This window comes from Pelophylax lessonae (assembly GCF_965119305.1).
Source record: "Pelophylax lessonae genome assembly, chromosome: 5".
NCBI lineage: Eukaryota > Metazoa > Chordata > Amphibia > Anura > Ranidae > Pelophylax > Pelophylax lessonae.
The window spans coordinates 309,507,565-309,524,501 of record NC_138772.1 but is presented as its reverse complement, the minus strand read 5'-3'; the positions used below and the strand labels follow the sequence as shown (position 1 = coordinate 309,524,501).

General features: G+C 44.5%; 1 protein-coding gene across 1 annotated transcript in view; it reads left to right on the top strand.

Annotated features, from left to right (window-relative positions):
• Positions 1–16,937, top strand: part of DROSHA (drosha ribonuclease III) — a 649,328-nt gene that overhangs the window by 377,102 nt on the left and 255,289 nt on the right. Inside the window, exon 17 of the mRNA XM_082259249.1 lies at positions 13,974–14,081. Within this exon, the coding sequence (XP_082115375.1) occupies positions 13,974–14,081 (108 nt within the window). The remainder of the gene's footprint in view (positions 1–13,973; positions 14,082–16,937) is intronic.

Here is a 16,937-nt window from a genome sequence, read left to right as displayed (position 1 = left end):
TCAAATGTAGTTACCGTGTCTGTCAGGGATGCCACCATCTTTTCTTGGGACATAATCCACGTGATTTTGTTTCTGATTTGTCTCATAGGCACCTTTCGTTGCTTCCAGGCTGCGGCAATAGTCATTTTTGTGCCCAGAAAAATAAAAAATATTAATTGTTGCAGGTGTTTAGAAATCTCGGGCACTCTAGATCCCAGCAGGGCATAAGCCGCTCGTCTGGGGATTCTAAGTTCGGTGACTTTGAATATCATGTGGTGTACTCTATTCCATGTGCTCCGTAACCTCGGGCAATCCCACCACACGTGGAGCATGTCGCCAGGAACCCGGCATCCTCGGAAACATAGTGGAGAGGAGGAGGGAAACATTTTATGGACTCGCGTAGGTACTAAGTACCAGCGAGTTAAAACTTTTATATTTGCTTCTATCAAGGATATGTTTCTGATGCCCCTGAAAGAGCGGAAAAACATGTTTCCCCACTCCTCCACCCCCCACGCCTCCGCCAGATCCCTTTCCCATGCTTCCATGTAGGGTAGTTTGGAGTCTTCCGACATTAATGCTAAATATATCAGAGATATTTTTTGCCGCTTTGTGCCGCTGAGTTTCCGCACCACGTCTCATAGGCCCGTAAAAGTAAATGGGGGAGTCATCCCTGTAGAGATCGAGCGCAGAAAATTAGAAATTTGCAGAAACCTATATGCTTCCGAGGTGGGCATCTGCAGTTTATCGTGACAATGTTTCAGAGTGTATGGGCCCTTAGTGGTGAAAAACTGCCCTATGCGGTAGAGGCCTTTGTCGAGCCACCATTGAAATGCTTTGATGTTCAGGCCCGGAGGGAATTGTGGATTGTTGAATATATGTGAGAGCGGTTGGAGAGAGGATGTCAGAGCCGGCAGGGTTCGCAGAGAATCCCAGAGTGCAAAAGACGCTGAGAGTGTGGGGGACAGTATGGGTGGTCTTTGTCTAGGGGAGGCCCAGAGGAGGAAGTCCAGAGTGTATGTCGGGACCGTCTGCCTCTCCATTTGAACCCAGTCCGGTTTTTCGTATCGGGAATATACTATTGAAAGTTGCGCTTGCCTCGCCGCCCGGTAATAAGCCCAAAATTTTGGTACGCCCAAACCCCCTTGTTTTCTAGGCCGGAACAAAACCTTGCGGAGCAGCCTATGCCCCGTTTTGCCCCAGATAAATTTAATTACTGTGTTTTGAAATTTTTTGAGCTGGTCCCTGATTATGGGAACAGGTAAAGCTCTAAATAGGTACAGGAGTCTGGGGAGTACATTCATCTTAATTGAGTTAATTCTGCCAAGCCAGGATAGGTTATAGGAAGACCAGTCCGTCAAGTCCCTCCCCAGGGATTGATAGATTGCTGTGTAGTTCAATTTGTGAAGGAGTTCAAGTCTGGAAGGTAAATTTATGCCTAAATATTTAATGTGAGAGTTGCTCCACTTAAACTTAAACGAGGGCTGGAGACGAAGAGCTTCTTGGGGATTGATGGATACATTAAGGATGGAAGATTTCGCGAAGTTCACCCGTAGGCCTGAGATTTTTGCAAATTTGTCTAATAAGGAGCAAATGTTCGGAAGAGAAGTAGTGGGAGACGTAACGAATAGCAAGAGGTCATCTGCGAAAAGAGCACACTTATGTTCTGAGGGTCCGCAGGAAACCCCTTTGATGTTGGGATCCGCTCGGATAGCCAACGCCAAAGTTTCTATTGCTATTGCAAAAAGTAATGGTGAGAGGGGACATCCCTGTCTCGTGCCTTTGGAAATAGGGAAGGGGTCAGAGTAGAACCCCTGGTACCTAATCTTGGCTGTGGGTGTAGAATACAGGGAGTGCATGATACCTATGAATTTGGGACCAAAGCCCCATTTGGACAGTATCGTAAAGAGGTAAGGCCACTCGACTGAGTCGAACGCCTTCTGTAGGTCCACTGAAATAAGGAGTCCTTCCTGACTCCCCGAGCCGTCCCAGCCTGATCTAAGTAGGGTGACAATGTCTATCGCCCTTCTAATTTGATCCGGGCCTTGCCTGCCTGGCATGAAGCCAACCTGGTCCTTGTGAATGTACGTTGTGATAAAAGAAGCCATCCTATTAGCTAAAATTTTGGTTAGTATTTTCAAGTCATTGTTAATCAATGATATCGGTCTGTAATTGCTCACCTCTCCAGGATCTGTGTCGGGCTTGGGGAGCACTGAGATGAAGGCTGAGTTACTATCTTTATCCAGCGGGTTGCCTGAATGAATCATGTTGAAGTACCTGGCCAGGTGAGGAGTTAAAGATTCTCGGAAGGTTTTATAGTAGATATTAGAAAACCCATCCGGGCCAGGAGCCGAGCCCAGCTTAAGTGATTTAATCACCAATGCAATCTCCGCCTCCGTGAAGGGTGCATCTAGTAAATCTTTATGTTCGGTGGCAATGGCAGGGATACGGAGATCACAGAGGAAACTTTCTAAATCAGGGTCAGCCTCTGTTCTGTCAGAAGTATATAGTTTTTTGAGGAAATCCGCAAAGGCTGGCAGTATGCGTTTGGGATTCTGTGATTTCTGGCCCCCTGGAATATAAAAATTTAGGAATGTGGATCGAGCGAAATTGGGGACGCAGTTTAGAGGCTAGCATGGAACCTATTTTATCCTTATGATGGTAAAATTTGGCTCCCTGCCATCTCAGGTACTTTTCGGCCGAGCCGGTGAGAGCCAGGTTAAGAGTAGTTCTAGCTTCGTCTAAGACACGCAAGGAGACCAAGGTAGGATCAGCTTTGTGGTTGGAGAGAAGGGTAGAGTACTCTTGTTCCAATTTAGCGATATGAGCCCGTCTATCTCGTTTAAGTTTGGAAGACATTTGAATTAGTTTACCCCTAATAGTGGATTTGTGAGCCGCCCAAATAACCTCTGGGGAAACATCTCCTGTGTCGTTAAGAAGAAAATATTCAGAAAGCGACTTTTCAATCTCTGAGACTCTGCAAGGTTCGCTAAGTAGAGATTCGTTGAGTTTCCAGTGGAAGGCTGTATTAGTGGTGTGGGGTCGAGTTATCGTGGCCGCCACCATCGAGTGGTCCGACCAGACCGTGTCTTTAATGGAAGCGGACTGAACATACGGGAGAATAGAAGAGGATACAAGGATGTGATCAATACGCGCGTACGTCTGGTGTGGATGGGAGAAGTGAGTATAGTCTTTGGTCGTGGGATTCATTTCCCTCCAGCAATCTATCAATCCCGTTTGGTTAAGCAATTTTGCCAGTTTCACACTATGTGTTGGGGGTCTTAGTGACTGGGAACCCGGCGGTCTGGACTTGTCCAAGCTGAAGTCAAAGGCCGTGTTGGAGTCACCACCAAAGATTAAGTGGCCCTCTAGATGCGGGAGGAGCCGTTGGAACATGGATTGAAAAAATTTAACCTGATTGAGATTAAGGGCGTAATAAGATACAAAAGAGAATAGTTGCCCGTCGATCGTGCCTTTAACAAGCAGAAATCTACCGTCCGCATCTGCAAATTCCGAGATCAGGTTGAATCTACAAGATTTAGCGAATAAAACAGCCACGCAACGTGTTTTGTTGTTTGCATTTGCTAAGAAGAATGTGGGAAACTTGGCATGGAGGAATTTGGGTCTATACGTCTTCGGGAAGTGCGTTTCCTGAAGCATAAGAACATCAATTTTCCTATGATGCATTTCCTGGAACGCTTTCCTGCGTTTCACAGGGGAATTAAGACCCTGAGCGTTATGAGTGGCTATGCGGAGACGTGGAGCGGGAACCTTAGAAGAAGACATCCTGTTTGGAGGAAGGAAGCCCATGGAACAGTAAACCACTTACCCCCAGTGTGTCCACAACATGAGAGACATTGGGAATCCGAAACGGAGTAGCTTTAGGGATGTTGAAAGATGTTGGTCCATCCCTCCGGAGCTCGGCTGCAATGGAAGAAGGGAAGAGGGAGATGAGAAAAAAGTAGAAAAGTAGAGGTGGCAGACCATCGTCCAAAAAGGACCTGAGTGAGCGGATTGTGGTCTGCATCAATCCGCTCCGAGGCATAGAAAAGTGCCCGACACCCAGTCCTGGGTGACGGGGAGCTGTCACGCAGGAGACAACCAATAAAGGGAATCTCCCGGCGACAGGTGGAGGCGGCACGAGACCACCCCGACAGGGCTCCCGCCCATCTGAAACATGCTGAAGAAGAAAAATAATACCAAAGTATGCATGCAAGGTGACCAACATTACATTAAAGTGAACTTGAAGGCAGTACAAACTTATAACAAGCCTGGAATGAAAACAATAACGGCTTAGCCAAAAATATGGTTACTGCGAAAATGTTAAAAGGCAGTAAGAAATTCGACGGGAACATTAGACGTTCCCGGCCCCTCATAAAAATTTGTGACCAAGGGAAAAAGAAGTCCAAAAACAGGAGTCTGTTTCCAAAAGGAAGGAAAAAAAAAAAAAAAAGGCGGGCAAGACAACCGGTATAGCAAGTCAATTGACAAATTGGGAAGTCAGGTGGGACCTGAATGATAACAAACTTCAGAGAGAAGTAACTGTAGAGAACCACGTCCTCGTGGATGGAAGATGTTGAGGAGTAGCTGGGGAGATCATGGAGGATTACAGTCTTTGGAGCGTTTGAACTTGGCCTGGGTCCACACAGGTGTCAGAGGGCTCGTCGGGATCGGGCGCTTAGATGAGCTTGAGCTGGTGGATGGACTCTGTCGTTCCGGCGGCTGTGGTAGAAGATTAAGGTGAAGGAGTAGCCTTTCACCCTCATGAAGACTGGAAAAGGAGTGGGTTTTGTTCTTGTGGGAGAACTTAAGAGCAAATTGGAAGGCCCACCAGTACTTTATTTCTTTTTGCGAGAGGACGGTTAGCAATGGTTTCAGTGCTCTTCGTCTTTGAATAGTGGATGGGGCTAGATCCGTAAAGATTTGGACTGGATGACCCATACAGGTGAGCTGAGGGGCATTCCTGGCCCTTTTGATGATCTCCTCCTTCACCGAGTAGAAGTGTGGTTTAACAACCACATCTTTAGGGCTGCCGTCCTTTCTGGGGGGGCCTAGGGCCCTGTGGGCTCTGTCCAGTTCTAGCTTGTGGTCTGGGATCCCCGGAATAAGGTCCTTGATCAGGCTGTGAATAGCTGCGGGAATGTCAGTGACCGTGTCGGGAAGACCCCTCAGTCTGAAATTTTCCCTACGCGATCCGTTTTCCAAGTCCTCAACTTTGAATAAGGCAGAGTCCAATTGTTCTTGGAGTGTTTGAATCAGACCGGTATGCTGGTTGGTCTTAGCTACAGTCATGTCTAATTTGTTTTCAATCAGCTCCATGCGCGACCCCAGGTTCTGGAGGTCTACCCTAAGGTTAGAAGTGATTTTGAAAGCTACCTGAGCTAGTCCTGAATCCAGAAGGGCCGCCATCCTGGAGAGGATATCATCTGGCAGTGGGGATGCAGGCCCGGCAGCGTCACACAGGCCGGGGCGATCCTGGCGCGCAGTGGGTGAGGCACAGGCCGGGGACAGTGAGTATTCTTCCGCCATCCGTCCCAACAGGGATTCTGTGGATGCTGGGGATGGGGTGAGGAGCAAGTGTGTACTCACTGTGCCCCGTGGAGTGAGGTGCTGAAAGCCTTCTGTGGTCGGGACGGCCGGAGTCGGATCTCCCTCCTCCATGTCTGTCATCTGAGGCGCCGGATCCGCCATCTTGAGAGGAGCGGTCTCCGCTATTGCTGCCTGGTACTGTGGTCTGAGGTCCCTCTTGGCTCGGTTATGGGACATGTACTGGGTCCTTAAGTCTAGAGGCTGCCGATCCTGCGTTTCTCGGCGCTGGGAGTGGTTGGTCACCGGCTTGGGGCGGGAGACAATGTCGGGTGCCACGCAGCTCCGGGCCTAGTCGGCCATCTTGGAGAGCTCCATCCCCTGGGTAAGTTTCAATGTCATGGGTGGGGCGGAGGTTGCATCGGCTGGCTGGCCTTTGGTGGTGTCTTGGGGTAGCCTAGGGTATATGTAAGAGGAGGCCTCACCAAATCCCCAACCTTGGCTGGCTGCTGCTCCGTGGAGATCCGCGGCCGGACGCCGCTCTAAGCGAGACCCCGGCTTCTGGGCCCGACTAGGCCACAACCATCGATCCGCTCCTGGGAGTCTGTTTGGGAGGATTTTTGGCTAGGCAGGACCCTTAGGGCCTAGGGGTGCTTGGTAGCTGGCGATTCCTTGAGGGAAGCTACCGGGCCAGCCGCTTCTTGGACGTCCGCGGCCGGATGCCGCGCTAATCGAGGCCCCGGCTTCAGGTCGCGACTAGGCCGCAACCGCCGATCCGCCCCTGCTGGTTTAATTTCAAAAATTTTCGGCCAGATAGTGTCCAACAGGGTTGGGGAAGCTCTGTGGGTAATGACAGCCCCCCAGATGCAGCCAAGACGGAGGATTGCTGTTGATTAGAATGTGGAACCGGCGGATCTCCTGTTCCACACGTCCGTCTTGGTTCCCTTCCGGACACGCCCCCCTCCTGCTGATGATTTTTAATAAAAGAACATTTACCTGTCCAAGGGTCCAGTGCTGTCCTTATCCAAGTCATCCAAGCCAGTTCTTCACAGGTCTTTGGGTCCCCAGCGCTTCCTTGTGGCTTCCCACTGCACATATGTGAATGGTCCTGCAGCCTTCTGGGACCTGTAATGTGCGAGGGGAGCAAACTTTTGCTGGAATTGTCTAGGAAAGTGGCAGGGGGTACCTGTCAAAACTGTCGGGAAAAAAAAAATCAAAAGTTGAAGAGGAAGGGTGAGGAAGCAGAAAAACAGAACTTTCCCTTTATGGTGAAGCTCCTCTTTAAGTTACTCTGTTATCTTAAAGCTGGATACACACTATCCAACTTTTGTTGGTAGATTTCCTTCAGATTTACCTTTTCTATGTAGTGCAAGGGCCTGCCAGATTGCATACAAATTGAAAGTGTTTAGGTTTGACCTCATATTATATGGTTTTGGTAAGTCTAAAGGAAAAAGTCTTCAGAAAATTTTATAGTGTGTATGGCCCATTGGGGTTGACATTTTTATCATGTTTTTCCAAATAGGCCACACCCAGTGCACTTGAATTGAGACTGTTCGAAAGATTGGAACATGTTGGGCTTAATGAGTAAAAGATTATTTGTTCTTTTAAAAATTACCTAGATTGGAAGAAAATCTCAGAAACTCCACTTTGAAAAACAGCAGTGGCAGCTTCTGTATTTGTGTCTAGTGTGGTTCTTTAGGGCTGCAACTAACGATTATTTTCATAATCAATTGGCCGATTGTTATCTGGCAACTATGCCAAATGATGGCTACAGCGTGGGCTTCCATTGCCGGGAGGACGTCTGTTGATGTCTTAATGAGAACCCGCTTCCCACACGCCCCGTCAGGTGTGCATCCCTTAGGCTGTCCATACAATATACAATTTTCTTATAATTTTCTATAGATTTGCCTTCAACTATGTAGTACAAAAGGCCTGCCTAATAAGATACAATTAAAAGTGTTGTTTACTTTTGACCTTATATTATAGGATTTTTGGTAAGTCTAACAGAAATATGTACAAGAAAATTGAACATGTATGGCCAGCCTAAGGCTGGCCATACACTATACAATTTTCTTGTTCAACTTTCCTTTAGATTTACCAAAACCATGTAATATAGGGTCAAACCTAAACACTTTCAATTTGTATGCAGTCAGGCAGGCCCTTGCACTACATAGTTTAAGGTAAATCTAAAGGAAATGGAATAAGAAAATTGTATAGTGTATGGCCAGCCTTAGACACAGCAATTACAGATCGTGGTAAATGGCCAGTCACCGCAGCCTTTTACCACGTGATTGCTGTGTCCAGTGACAAGCTATCACAAGTGTAAACAAGTTAGCTCATCAGCAGTTTACAGCTCTTCTTCCCTCACACAGAGACCAGGTGTAAGGGAAGGAAAGTGTTTTGTGGCAACTGTGACTTTAATGCACAATTCTTCAGTGCTTATTTGTACCCATCAGTGTCACACAGTGCCCATCAGTACTGCTTCATCAGTGCTTATCTGTGCTTTTTCATCAGTGGAACCTCATTAGTGCATATCAGTGTACCTGATCAGTACTGCCTCATCAGCGCCCTTCAGTGGACATCAGTGTAACTGATCAGTTTAGCCCCATTAGTGCAGTACATTTGTGCACATCGGTGCAGCCTCATTAGCACCCATCAGTGCAACCTTATCAGGTAATATCAGTGCCCATCAGTTTGGCCTGATCAGTGCCCATCAGTTTGGCCTGATCAGTGCGGCCTCATCAGCACCCATCTGTCCAGCCTCATCAGCACCCTGCTGTACAGACTCATCAGCACCCATCTGTGCAGCCTCATCTGCACACATATGTGCAGTCTCATCTGCACCCATCTGTGTAGCCTCATCAGTGCCCATCGGTGCAGGCTCTTCAATATCAATCCGTACAGCCTCAAAAGTGCACCTCAGTGCATCCTCATCAGTGCAGCCACATCATCACCAGTGTCACCACAGCCCACAGTCACCATTATGTCTAAAAAATGTATTTACATTTGAGGAGGCTTACCAAATCCTAAGTGCGGCCGACGAGAGCAGTGGGGAGCTCTCTGTCAGATTCTGATTATGAGCCAGTGTTAAGCAGTAAGACACTAACAGATTCAGAGGAGGAGGATAGTGTGCCCACCAAATGAAGGTGTTCTGGCAAGGAGTAGGCTACCACAAGTAGAGCAGTGGCATCAACCAGTAGTGCTGCGGCATCCAACAGTAGCGCAGTTGCATCCACCAAAAATGGAGTAACTCCGCAAGAAAGGCCAGGTACTGGTGGGGTGTTACATCAGTCCCAAATATTTAGGACCCATGCCAGTTTACCATATGCACTTAAAAACCCTCTATGGCTTCCACCTAACTCAGGTGCAGCTAATATCCCCCCTTTTACTGCCCAGTCAGGTGTCCAGGTGAATATGGAATATTTTGCCACATAGATTTTGTCTTTTAGTTTTCACGGATGACTTATGTTCGTTTGTGGACTAGTGCAACCTCTATACCCAACAATTTATATCGAACAACCCGAATTCATATTATGCCTATCCCTATGAATGTAGAGCATAAACAGTGGAGGAGTTCAGGATCTTTTTGGGCCTCCCATTTAATATGGGACTCACCAAAAAAAAAGTTACGCCCATACTGGTCCACCCATCCCATTCATCACATGCCAATTTACTCATCACTTACAGTGGGTAAAATAAGTATTTGACACATCATCATTTTTCTAGGTAAATATACATGATATTTTCAAAAGTATTGGGATGCCTGACTTTACACACACATGAACTTTAATGGCATTCCAGTCTTAGTCCGTGGGGTTCAATATTGAGTTTGCCACCCCTTTGCAGCTATAACAGCTTCAACTTTTCTGGGAAGGCCACAAGGTTTAGGAGTGTGTCTATAGGAATGTTTGACAATTCTTCCAGAAGTGCATTTGTGAGGTTAGGCACTGATGCTGGACGAGAAGGCCTGGCTCACAGTCTCCACTCTAATTCATCCCAAAGGTGTTCCATCGGGTTGAGGTCAAGACTCTGTGCAGGCCAGTCAAGTTCCTCCACCCCAAACTCGCTTATCCTGTCTTTATGGACCTAGCTTTGTGCACTGGTGTGCAGTCATGTTGCAACAGGAAGGGGCCATTCCCAAACTGTTCCCACAAAGTCGGGTGCATGAAATTGTCCAAAATGTCTTGGTATGCTGACGCCTTAAGAGTTCCCTTCACTGGAACTAGGGGGCCAAGCCCATCCCCTGAAAAACAACTCCGTACCATAATCCCCCCCCCCCCACACTAAATGATTTGGACCAGTGTGCAAAGCAAGTTTACTGTATATTGTACACTCACATCAGTCTCTGCCTCAAGGAGCTTACAATCTAAGGTCCTTAACTCACATTCATTCATACACATACAAGGGCCAATTTATACAAGAGCCAAATAACCTACCAACGTGATTTTGTCTAGCCCCATCAGTCTACTATATAATGATGATGAAAAACGGTGCGACTGAGCATCGCCACATGAAAATAAAGCAAACAAAGACCAAAAAAAAAAAAAAGAAAACTGATCCAGTCAACACATTTGTGTGTGTTGGTGGCAGCACACATGGAAAAGGCCATATCCTAATTGTATAGTGCATAGCACAAGTAGAGTATTCATATACCATACATTGTAGCTGTGTACCTTCAGGTGATTGGGCACTGCTAAAGCTTTAGAGGACATGTCTCTTGGGTGCCTCCCCTATAACCCTACCCCACTCCTTGACCTTATATAAACACCAGCATCATGAACAGGTGTGTATATACGGTCTTTTTTCCCTCCAGATGAAGCCACGTGCGTTGGTGGAGTAACGCGTAGAGGTTGAGCCTGGCGGCAGGAGTTTTCATTGGAACACGTGAGAAGCTGGATTTTATTATATGCTTGTTTTTTACCTAATGTGAGTGAATTTTATGAAGTTGGTTCTGTGCAATGTGTTGAGCTTAATAACCCAGGCACTGCACTATTGGAGGCTGTTTTTTCTGTTTGTTGCCTAAGACTTATGTGTGAGCTGTGTGGAGCCATCTTGGAGAGGGAATTCCATTGTTCTTAAAGGAATCTGAACACCAGAGTTTGGCCCATCAGACTGATCAGCATTTATGCTTTGTTGACCCTTAGAGGTCTGTAATGGAGATGAGCTTGCACTTCACCTGGTGAAAGGAGCACGAGTGGATAATTGTCGTTACACTGTTGTGGTGTCATCCCTATGAAGCTATAAGAAGCTTTATTATTTTTTACATTGGCCTTTTTACATTATATGTTTGTTTATGGATTGCATTTGCACTGGCACTATATATATATATATATATATATATATATATATATATATAACACTTACCTATTTAGTAATTTGTTCTGTCACTTTGAGGCAGTAGCATTCACCCAACTACATTCAAGAACTCTCCACTCAGCATCTTGTCTTCCCTATCCCTGGAAAGTTATCGCAACACACACACAAGTCTCTCAGGCTGAGGTGGAGACTTCCAATCCATAACATTCCAAGGAACATGGTCACTTGGGAAAGCCAAGCTCCCCAACAACATCTTGGAGATCAGATCAGTCAGATTGGCCTTTCACCACTGACTCCCCCCCCCCCCCCCCCATGAGGGGGTACCCAATCAGGGTGCAGTCAGACAAAGTAATAGCCGTGGACTACATCAACCATTAAGGGGGCACCAGGAGTCTGGCTGCCTTAAAGGAAACGAACCAGATCATCTAATGGACAGAAACTCACTACCCAGCAATGTCTGCGCACCACATCCCTGGAGTGAATGACCGGAAAGCGGTTTATCTCCCCCGCCATCATTTGGATCAAGGGGAATGGGCCCTTTGTACAGATGTCTTCAATCTGATATGCCACAAATTGAGATTCAGAATGTGAACATACTAGCTTTTAGATTTAACAACAAACTACCTCTGTTTGTTGCCAGAACCAGGGATCTTCCAGCTTTATTCTCAGATACCTTGCTAATCCTCTCAGTTAAGCTACATTACGCCTTCCTCATCTGCTCAAGAAAATAAAGAACGAGCGGAAAACCGCAATTCTAATTGCACCAAGCTAGTCCAGAAGAATCTGGTACATAGACATACTCAGATTTCTAGCACACAACCCTTGGCCCTTTCCCAATGGGCCAGATCTGCTGTCTAAAGGCCCTGTAATCTATTCTGCTTCTCAGTCTTTGGCTTTACCTTGCAGAAACCACTTTTTGTGCCTATCTGGTATATTGCCCTAAAGAATTTTTCATTCAATGTAGCCTTTTTGGCCACCATCACATTTTCCAGACATGTTTCTGAATTAATTAATATATATGTTGGCTGCACCTTTCATAACAGAAATTAACAAATCAAACTTCACTGTGTATACATCAACAATTCAAATAAATCAAGTTATTCAGTGGCATGATTCCTACATGTGTTAAAATTAGACATAAACAATTCATATGTAAAATATACATTCAAAATTATTATTCCATCTATATTCCATCTATTTAAGGAAGGTTGTGTCAACCTTCCTTAAACCTTCACCCTTGTGGGCCTTTTCAACATTAATGTGCAGTTACTCCCACCACCTTTCACCACTGCGCTCACCTCCAATATAGACCTATTTCCAGGTCTAAAAAAACCTTCTCCTACTGGGATATAAATCCAGGCTTCTCAGCTGATTAATCTCCTTCTGTCCTCCTCTTCCCTCACTGGATCGCAGTTTTCTGGATAAACCTTGTATGGACTTTTAAGCTGTAATCCTCTTTACTCCACAGTTAACCTCAGTTAAAACAAATGTGCTTCCATGGTGTAGTATTTAAAACCTTCCACGTGTATTAAATACTGCATACTTTACATTTAAAACAGAGACAATGTGCTGGTATGTAAAACATCCAACGGGGCAGCAGCTCCCGCGTGACTCGCGATCCACAATGCTGTGTCACCTGACTCCGCCCAACGCGTATTGTCACATAACTTCCTCCTGAGTTGACCCTTCTGTAAAGAGCTCTTCCTCACACTTCACAATGACAAGGTTATCCTAAGCCCAAAGCCATCCTTTCTCCTGAATTTGATTAAAGTATTCCACTTTGACGAGGACATTGTTCTGCCATCCTTATGTCCTGCTCCTAAGCATCCAAAATAAATCTCTCTACTTTGCCTGGATATAGTCAGTGTCATTAGAGTATACCTCAAAGCTCCTTTTTGCATATTGGATCAGAAATCTGATCACAAGAGCTTACATCCTAAAAGTGAAATCTGCTCCTGGGCTTTTACGCACTAAGTCCAACAGATCAGTAGAAGATTCCTGGGCATTTTCAGCACCGAGCCTCTGTATCCTAGTTGTGTAAGGCTGCCGACCTGATCATCTGTTCATACTTTTTCAGATTTTACTGTATAGTCATAGAGAATAATGGCCATGCTTGGAATTTGGACTGTCCCACAATATAGGTCTACCAGAATATAAGGCATTGGAAATAATTGATCTCCGTGTGACCAACAAATTATAACTCTGCAGTCCGTCATGTAATGCATTTCCTGATAGACGTATCTCCAACTTGCAAAAATTGCTCTAAACCAAAGTTGCTTTCTTATAGTCAGGCTCTTGCTACTATTATCTAGTGGTTTGCCAGATGCTCATTGTTAGGTATGCCACCATGAGAACCACTAGTCCCCAGCAAACGGTTACTGACTTGTTAAAAAGCTTGTGAATTTTCCAGCAAAAGGTTTTTTTTTTTTTTTTTTTTTTTCTACTGGGTTCTGAAATGGAGCAGCTGTTTAGAGGGTGACAGAAAAAATATTCACTGGAACTGAGTACCATAAATGGCTCCCAGGTCCCTGGTTGGGTTAACAGCTGTAATTCAAATTCAACATGTTCTTCTATGTAGCCTAGCCACTCTGGCAGATTGGTTTCTGAGTCATTATAATTGGTATGTATGTTACCATAAAGCAGTTTTACTTTGAAGAACTCATATTCTTCAGTGCTTGTTATAAAACAATAGTTTTCAGAACATTCCCCATTTTATTTTCACATGCATTGTAATGATGCTCCTTGCAGAGGTTTAGGCATGCTTTCAGTTAAAATAATTCATTGTATGCATGGCTTGACTGGTGCATACTTAGCCATCTACCAGTATCCTGGTACATCATTATGTGCTGTCTGTTTAGTGGCATATTATCATTTTGTTTATGGCATGACAAAGGCAAGTATTCCTTATTTAAAAAATCCAATTTGTTATGAGTAGGTCTGGAACAGTAACCTCATTGTATGTCTCTTGTTTTGAAGATGCACGTTTTAGAGACTCATACTCTTCAAAACTGCTCTCATATGTTTTCTGCATAATGTCTTGGAACCTTGGAATGTTACCACTATTTAAATGAGCTGTAAGAAATATTTTTTGTTGCCTTCATTGTCTTGTAATTGTAAAGTTTTAATAACTTTTTTATGTTATTATTTTATTATAGCATGCAATGATGCTGCCCGTGCTGACCCATCACATCCGTTACCACAAGTGTCTGATGCATTTAGATAACCTAACTGGATATATTTTTAAGGATCGCTGCTTGCTGCAGGTGAGTAAATACAGAATCTCTGTCATATGTACATGAATATTGACATCTGGAACCATTTTTTTTCTTAAAAGAGAACTTCTCCATTGGGATCAAGAGCATTGGAGTCTAATACTCCACTCAGGCAAGGATGTTAGGTGTAATCCTGGACTGTTACTGTCCCTTTCAGCCCCACATCAAATCACTGTCCAAATCTTGCCTCCTTCATCACAACATTTCCAAAATTCTCCTCCTCTTAAAAACTGACATCACAAAGATTTTAATTCACTCATCTCGACTATTGTAACTACCTCCCTTGCCATACTCGTCCACCTATCCAGACACTCAGTGTTTTCCACTCTCTGCCTATCTCTCCACTGGCTCCTGCTTGCTCGCTGCATCAAAATATGAAATACACCATACAAAGCTATCCACAACTGTGCCTCAACCTATATCATCTAAAAATATAACACAAATTATCCCCTTCTTTCCTTCCAAGACTTCCTGTTCTCTAGCCCCCTCTCGTCACCTCTTCCCATGCTTGTTTCCAGGACTTCTACAGAGCCTCTCTCTTCCCCGCCCTACCCCAATCCATACAAAATCTCCTGTTCTGTCTGCCTTCAGGCAATCCTTGAAAACTCACCTCTTTAGGGAAGCCTATCTTACCTCTTCTTTAAAACTGTAACTCTACTTTCTCCACCAACGTATCTTCCACAGTTATTACCCTTTATATTAGTTATCTCTCCATTTAAATTGTTGGCTCTATTGAGCAGGGCCCTTTTAACCCTCTTGTATTGAGATGTATTGTAACTGTACTGCCCCCTTTATTTTGTAAATCTTTGAACAAACTGTTGGCACTATATACATCCTGTATAATAATAGGAAGAATTGGTAATGATGTATGTATCCACGTATACATGGTAATTCTCATTTCCTTTGCTAGACTAGCCATATATGTCAAGATTATTACGTGAAGAGATATCAATATTTTCCCCCATCCGCATTAAACCCAGTGAAAGGATGAATCTCTTCTGCTGTCTATTGTATTCTTACAGCTAGCGCCCGTGGCTCTCAGAATACCTGAACAGTGACTATAACTGATTGGCTGCAGTCACTGTTTGGCTGACTTTTTTCATTAGCTCCTTTCCCGGTCAAGGTTTGTCAAGCCAGGTGGTATTGGCAGGACCATCAACTTGTCATATTTTGATGTATTCCTGTTAATACATTTGAGCCATGTATTGCCAGTGTTAGATAGTCATCTAGGGCTTGTTGGCCCCTGTGTAGCCAGATAATGTGCAGGTTTGGCATTGCAACTAACTAAAGGGGTCCATACATGGGTATTTTTTTTTTCATTCAGCCAACTTTTACAGATTTGAGGTGGATGGGGAAATCTACCTCGCTGTGCTATAGTATTCTGACAGCAGGGAGATTCCCCCACTGTCAGAATACAAAGATCAGTGCTCGAGCTGCCGATCGAGTGTCTTTTTTTCTTTCAGGGCGGTTGAGCAGAAGTCAGTCAATATATCAACTTTTGTTCAACTGCAGTGGCAGCACATGATTAGAAATTGGACCGGTCATTGCTGAACCAGCCAAATTTTAAACCATTTATGCCCACATTAACTGTGCCTATGGGTCTTCTGTGGTTTTGAGATCTTCTGCCTATTGGTACATGAGATCAAACAAAAATAAGCTTGCTAAGGATGTGCAAGGGTTGGGTGAGAGGCAGAATAGTCAAGGGAAATAACAAAGGAGGATGAGATGAGGGGAGAATAGAAAAAAACATGGTGAGAGGGATGGAAGCTGATTATATGGGTAGGTGTTGGTGCTGTTGGGCTAACTTTTAGTCCTGAAGGACACCTTGAACCCTTTTATCATCATAAAAATGGCAATCTTTTCTCTGAATCATAGCATAAACTCTCTGTTGCTTATTGTACGTTATACCCAAGATTATATAACGCACGTCACCTTGACCGTGTTTGCAAAAAGAGAGCAAAAAAAGTGATATTGTTCCAAAATATATTAAGCATGCTGGTGATTAGGAAAGAACATTAGTTTGAAAAACAAAGTAAAAGAAAAGTACTACAGAATATTTCCCTTCGAACATTGAAAGGTGGACTCCACAGGCACAATGTAATGTAACAATCACAGCCAGAAAGCAAAAAGCTAATGAGGAGATAGAGGGGCCAGGGCCAAGCCACAGTTCTGTGTGTGAATGGACATGTAGAGCTGTGGCTCGAGAATGAGCCTGCTTGGTTGCCACCATTGCAAGCTGCTTGCTATGGGGGCACCCGGCAGGAGAGCGGGGCCAAGAGCGCTGGCAAGGGACCCAAGAAGAGGAGGATTGAGACTGCACATAGGAGGTGGTTATGACATATTTGCCATTTAAAAATAAAAAAAAAAATAGCCTTTATTATCACTTTAAGCTATACAGGGATAGACAACATTCACAATTGGTAATTTATTTTCTGGATAAAGATAAAAGCTCTTTAATTGTATGTTCTCTACTGGCACTAGTATGTATTCAAACCAACCTACCAGGTCAGCCAGGGAATATGAAGGTACTGTACATGAACATCTTTATTACGTTTGCAGCTCCTCTGAGTTTCTGTGCTTTCTTTTGCACTGGTTCTTAGTGTCTATGTATTTTATACAGCTCATAAGGTATTGTATTGTTGGTTGTAATCATAACACAATGGTTACATTTTTCATAATGGCATTCTTGTATCATGAAATCACTTTCTCACTGTCTGCACAAAATACTCTGATATTTTTGTTACTACTGTACAAAAACATGCCTAACATAGACTAATCTATTTCCTGGCCAAAAACGTTGTTGCAGAACATTAATCCTTCATACAGACAACCCAGGGAGTAAATCTG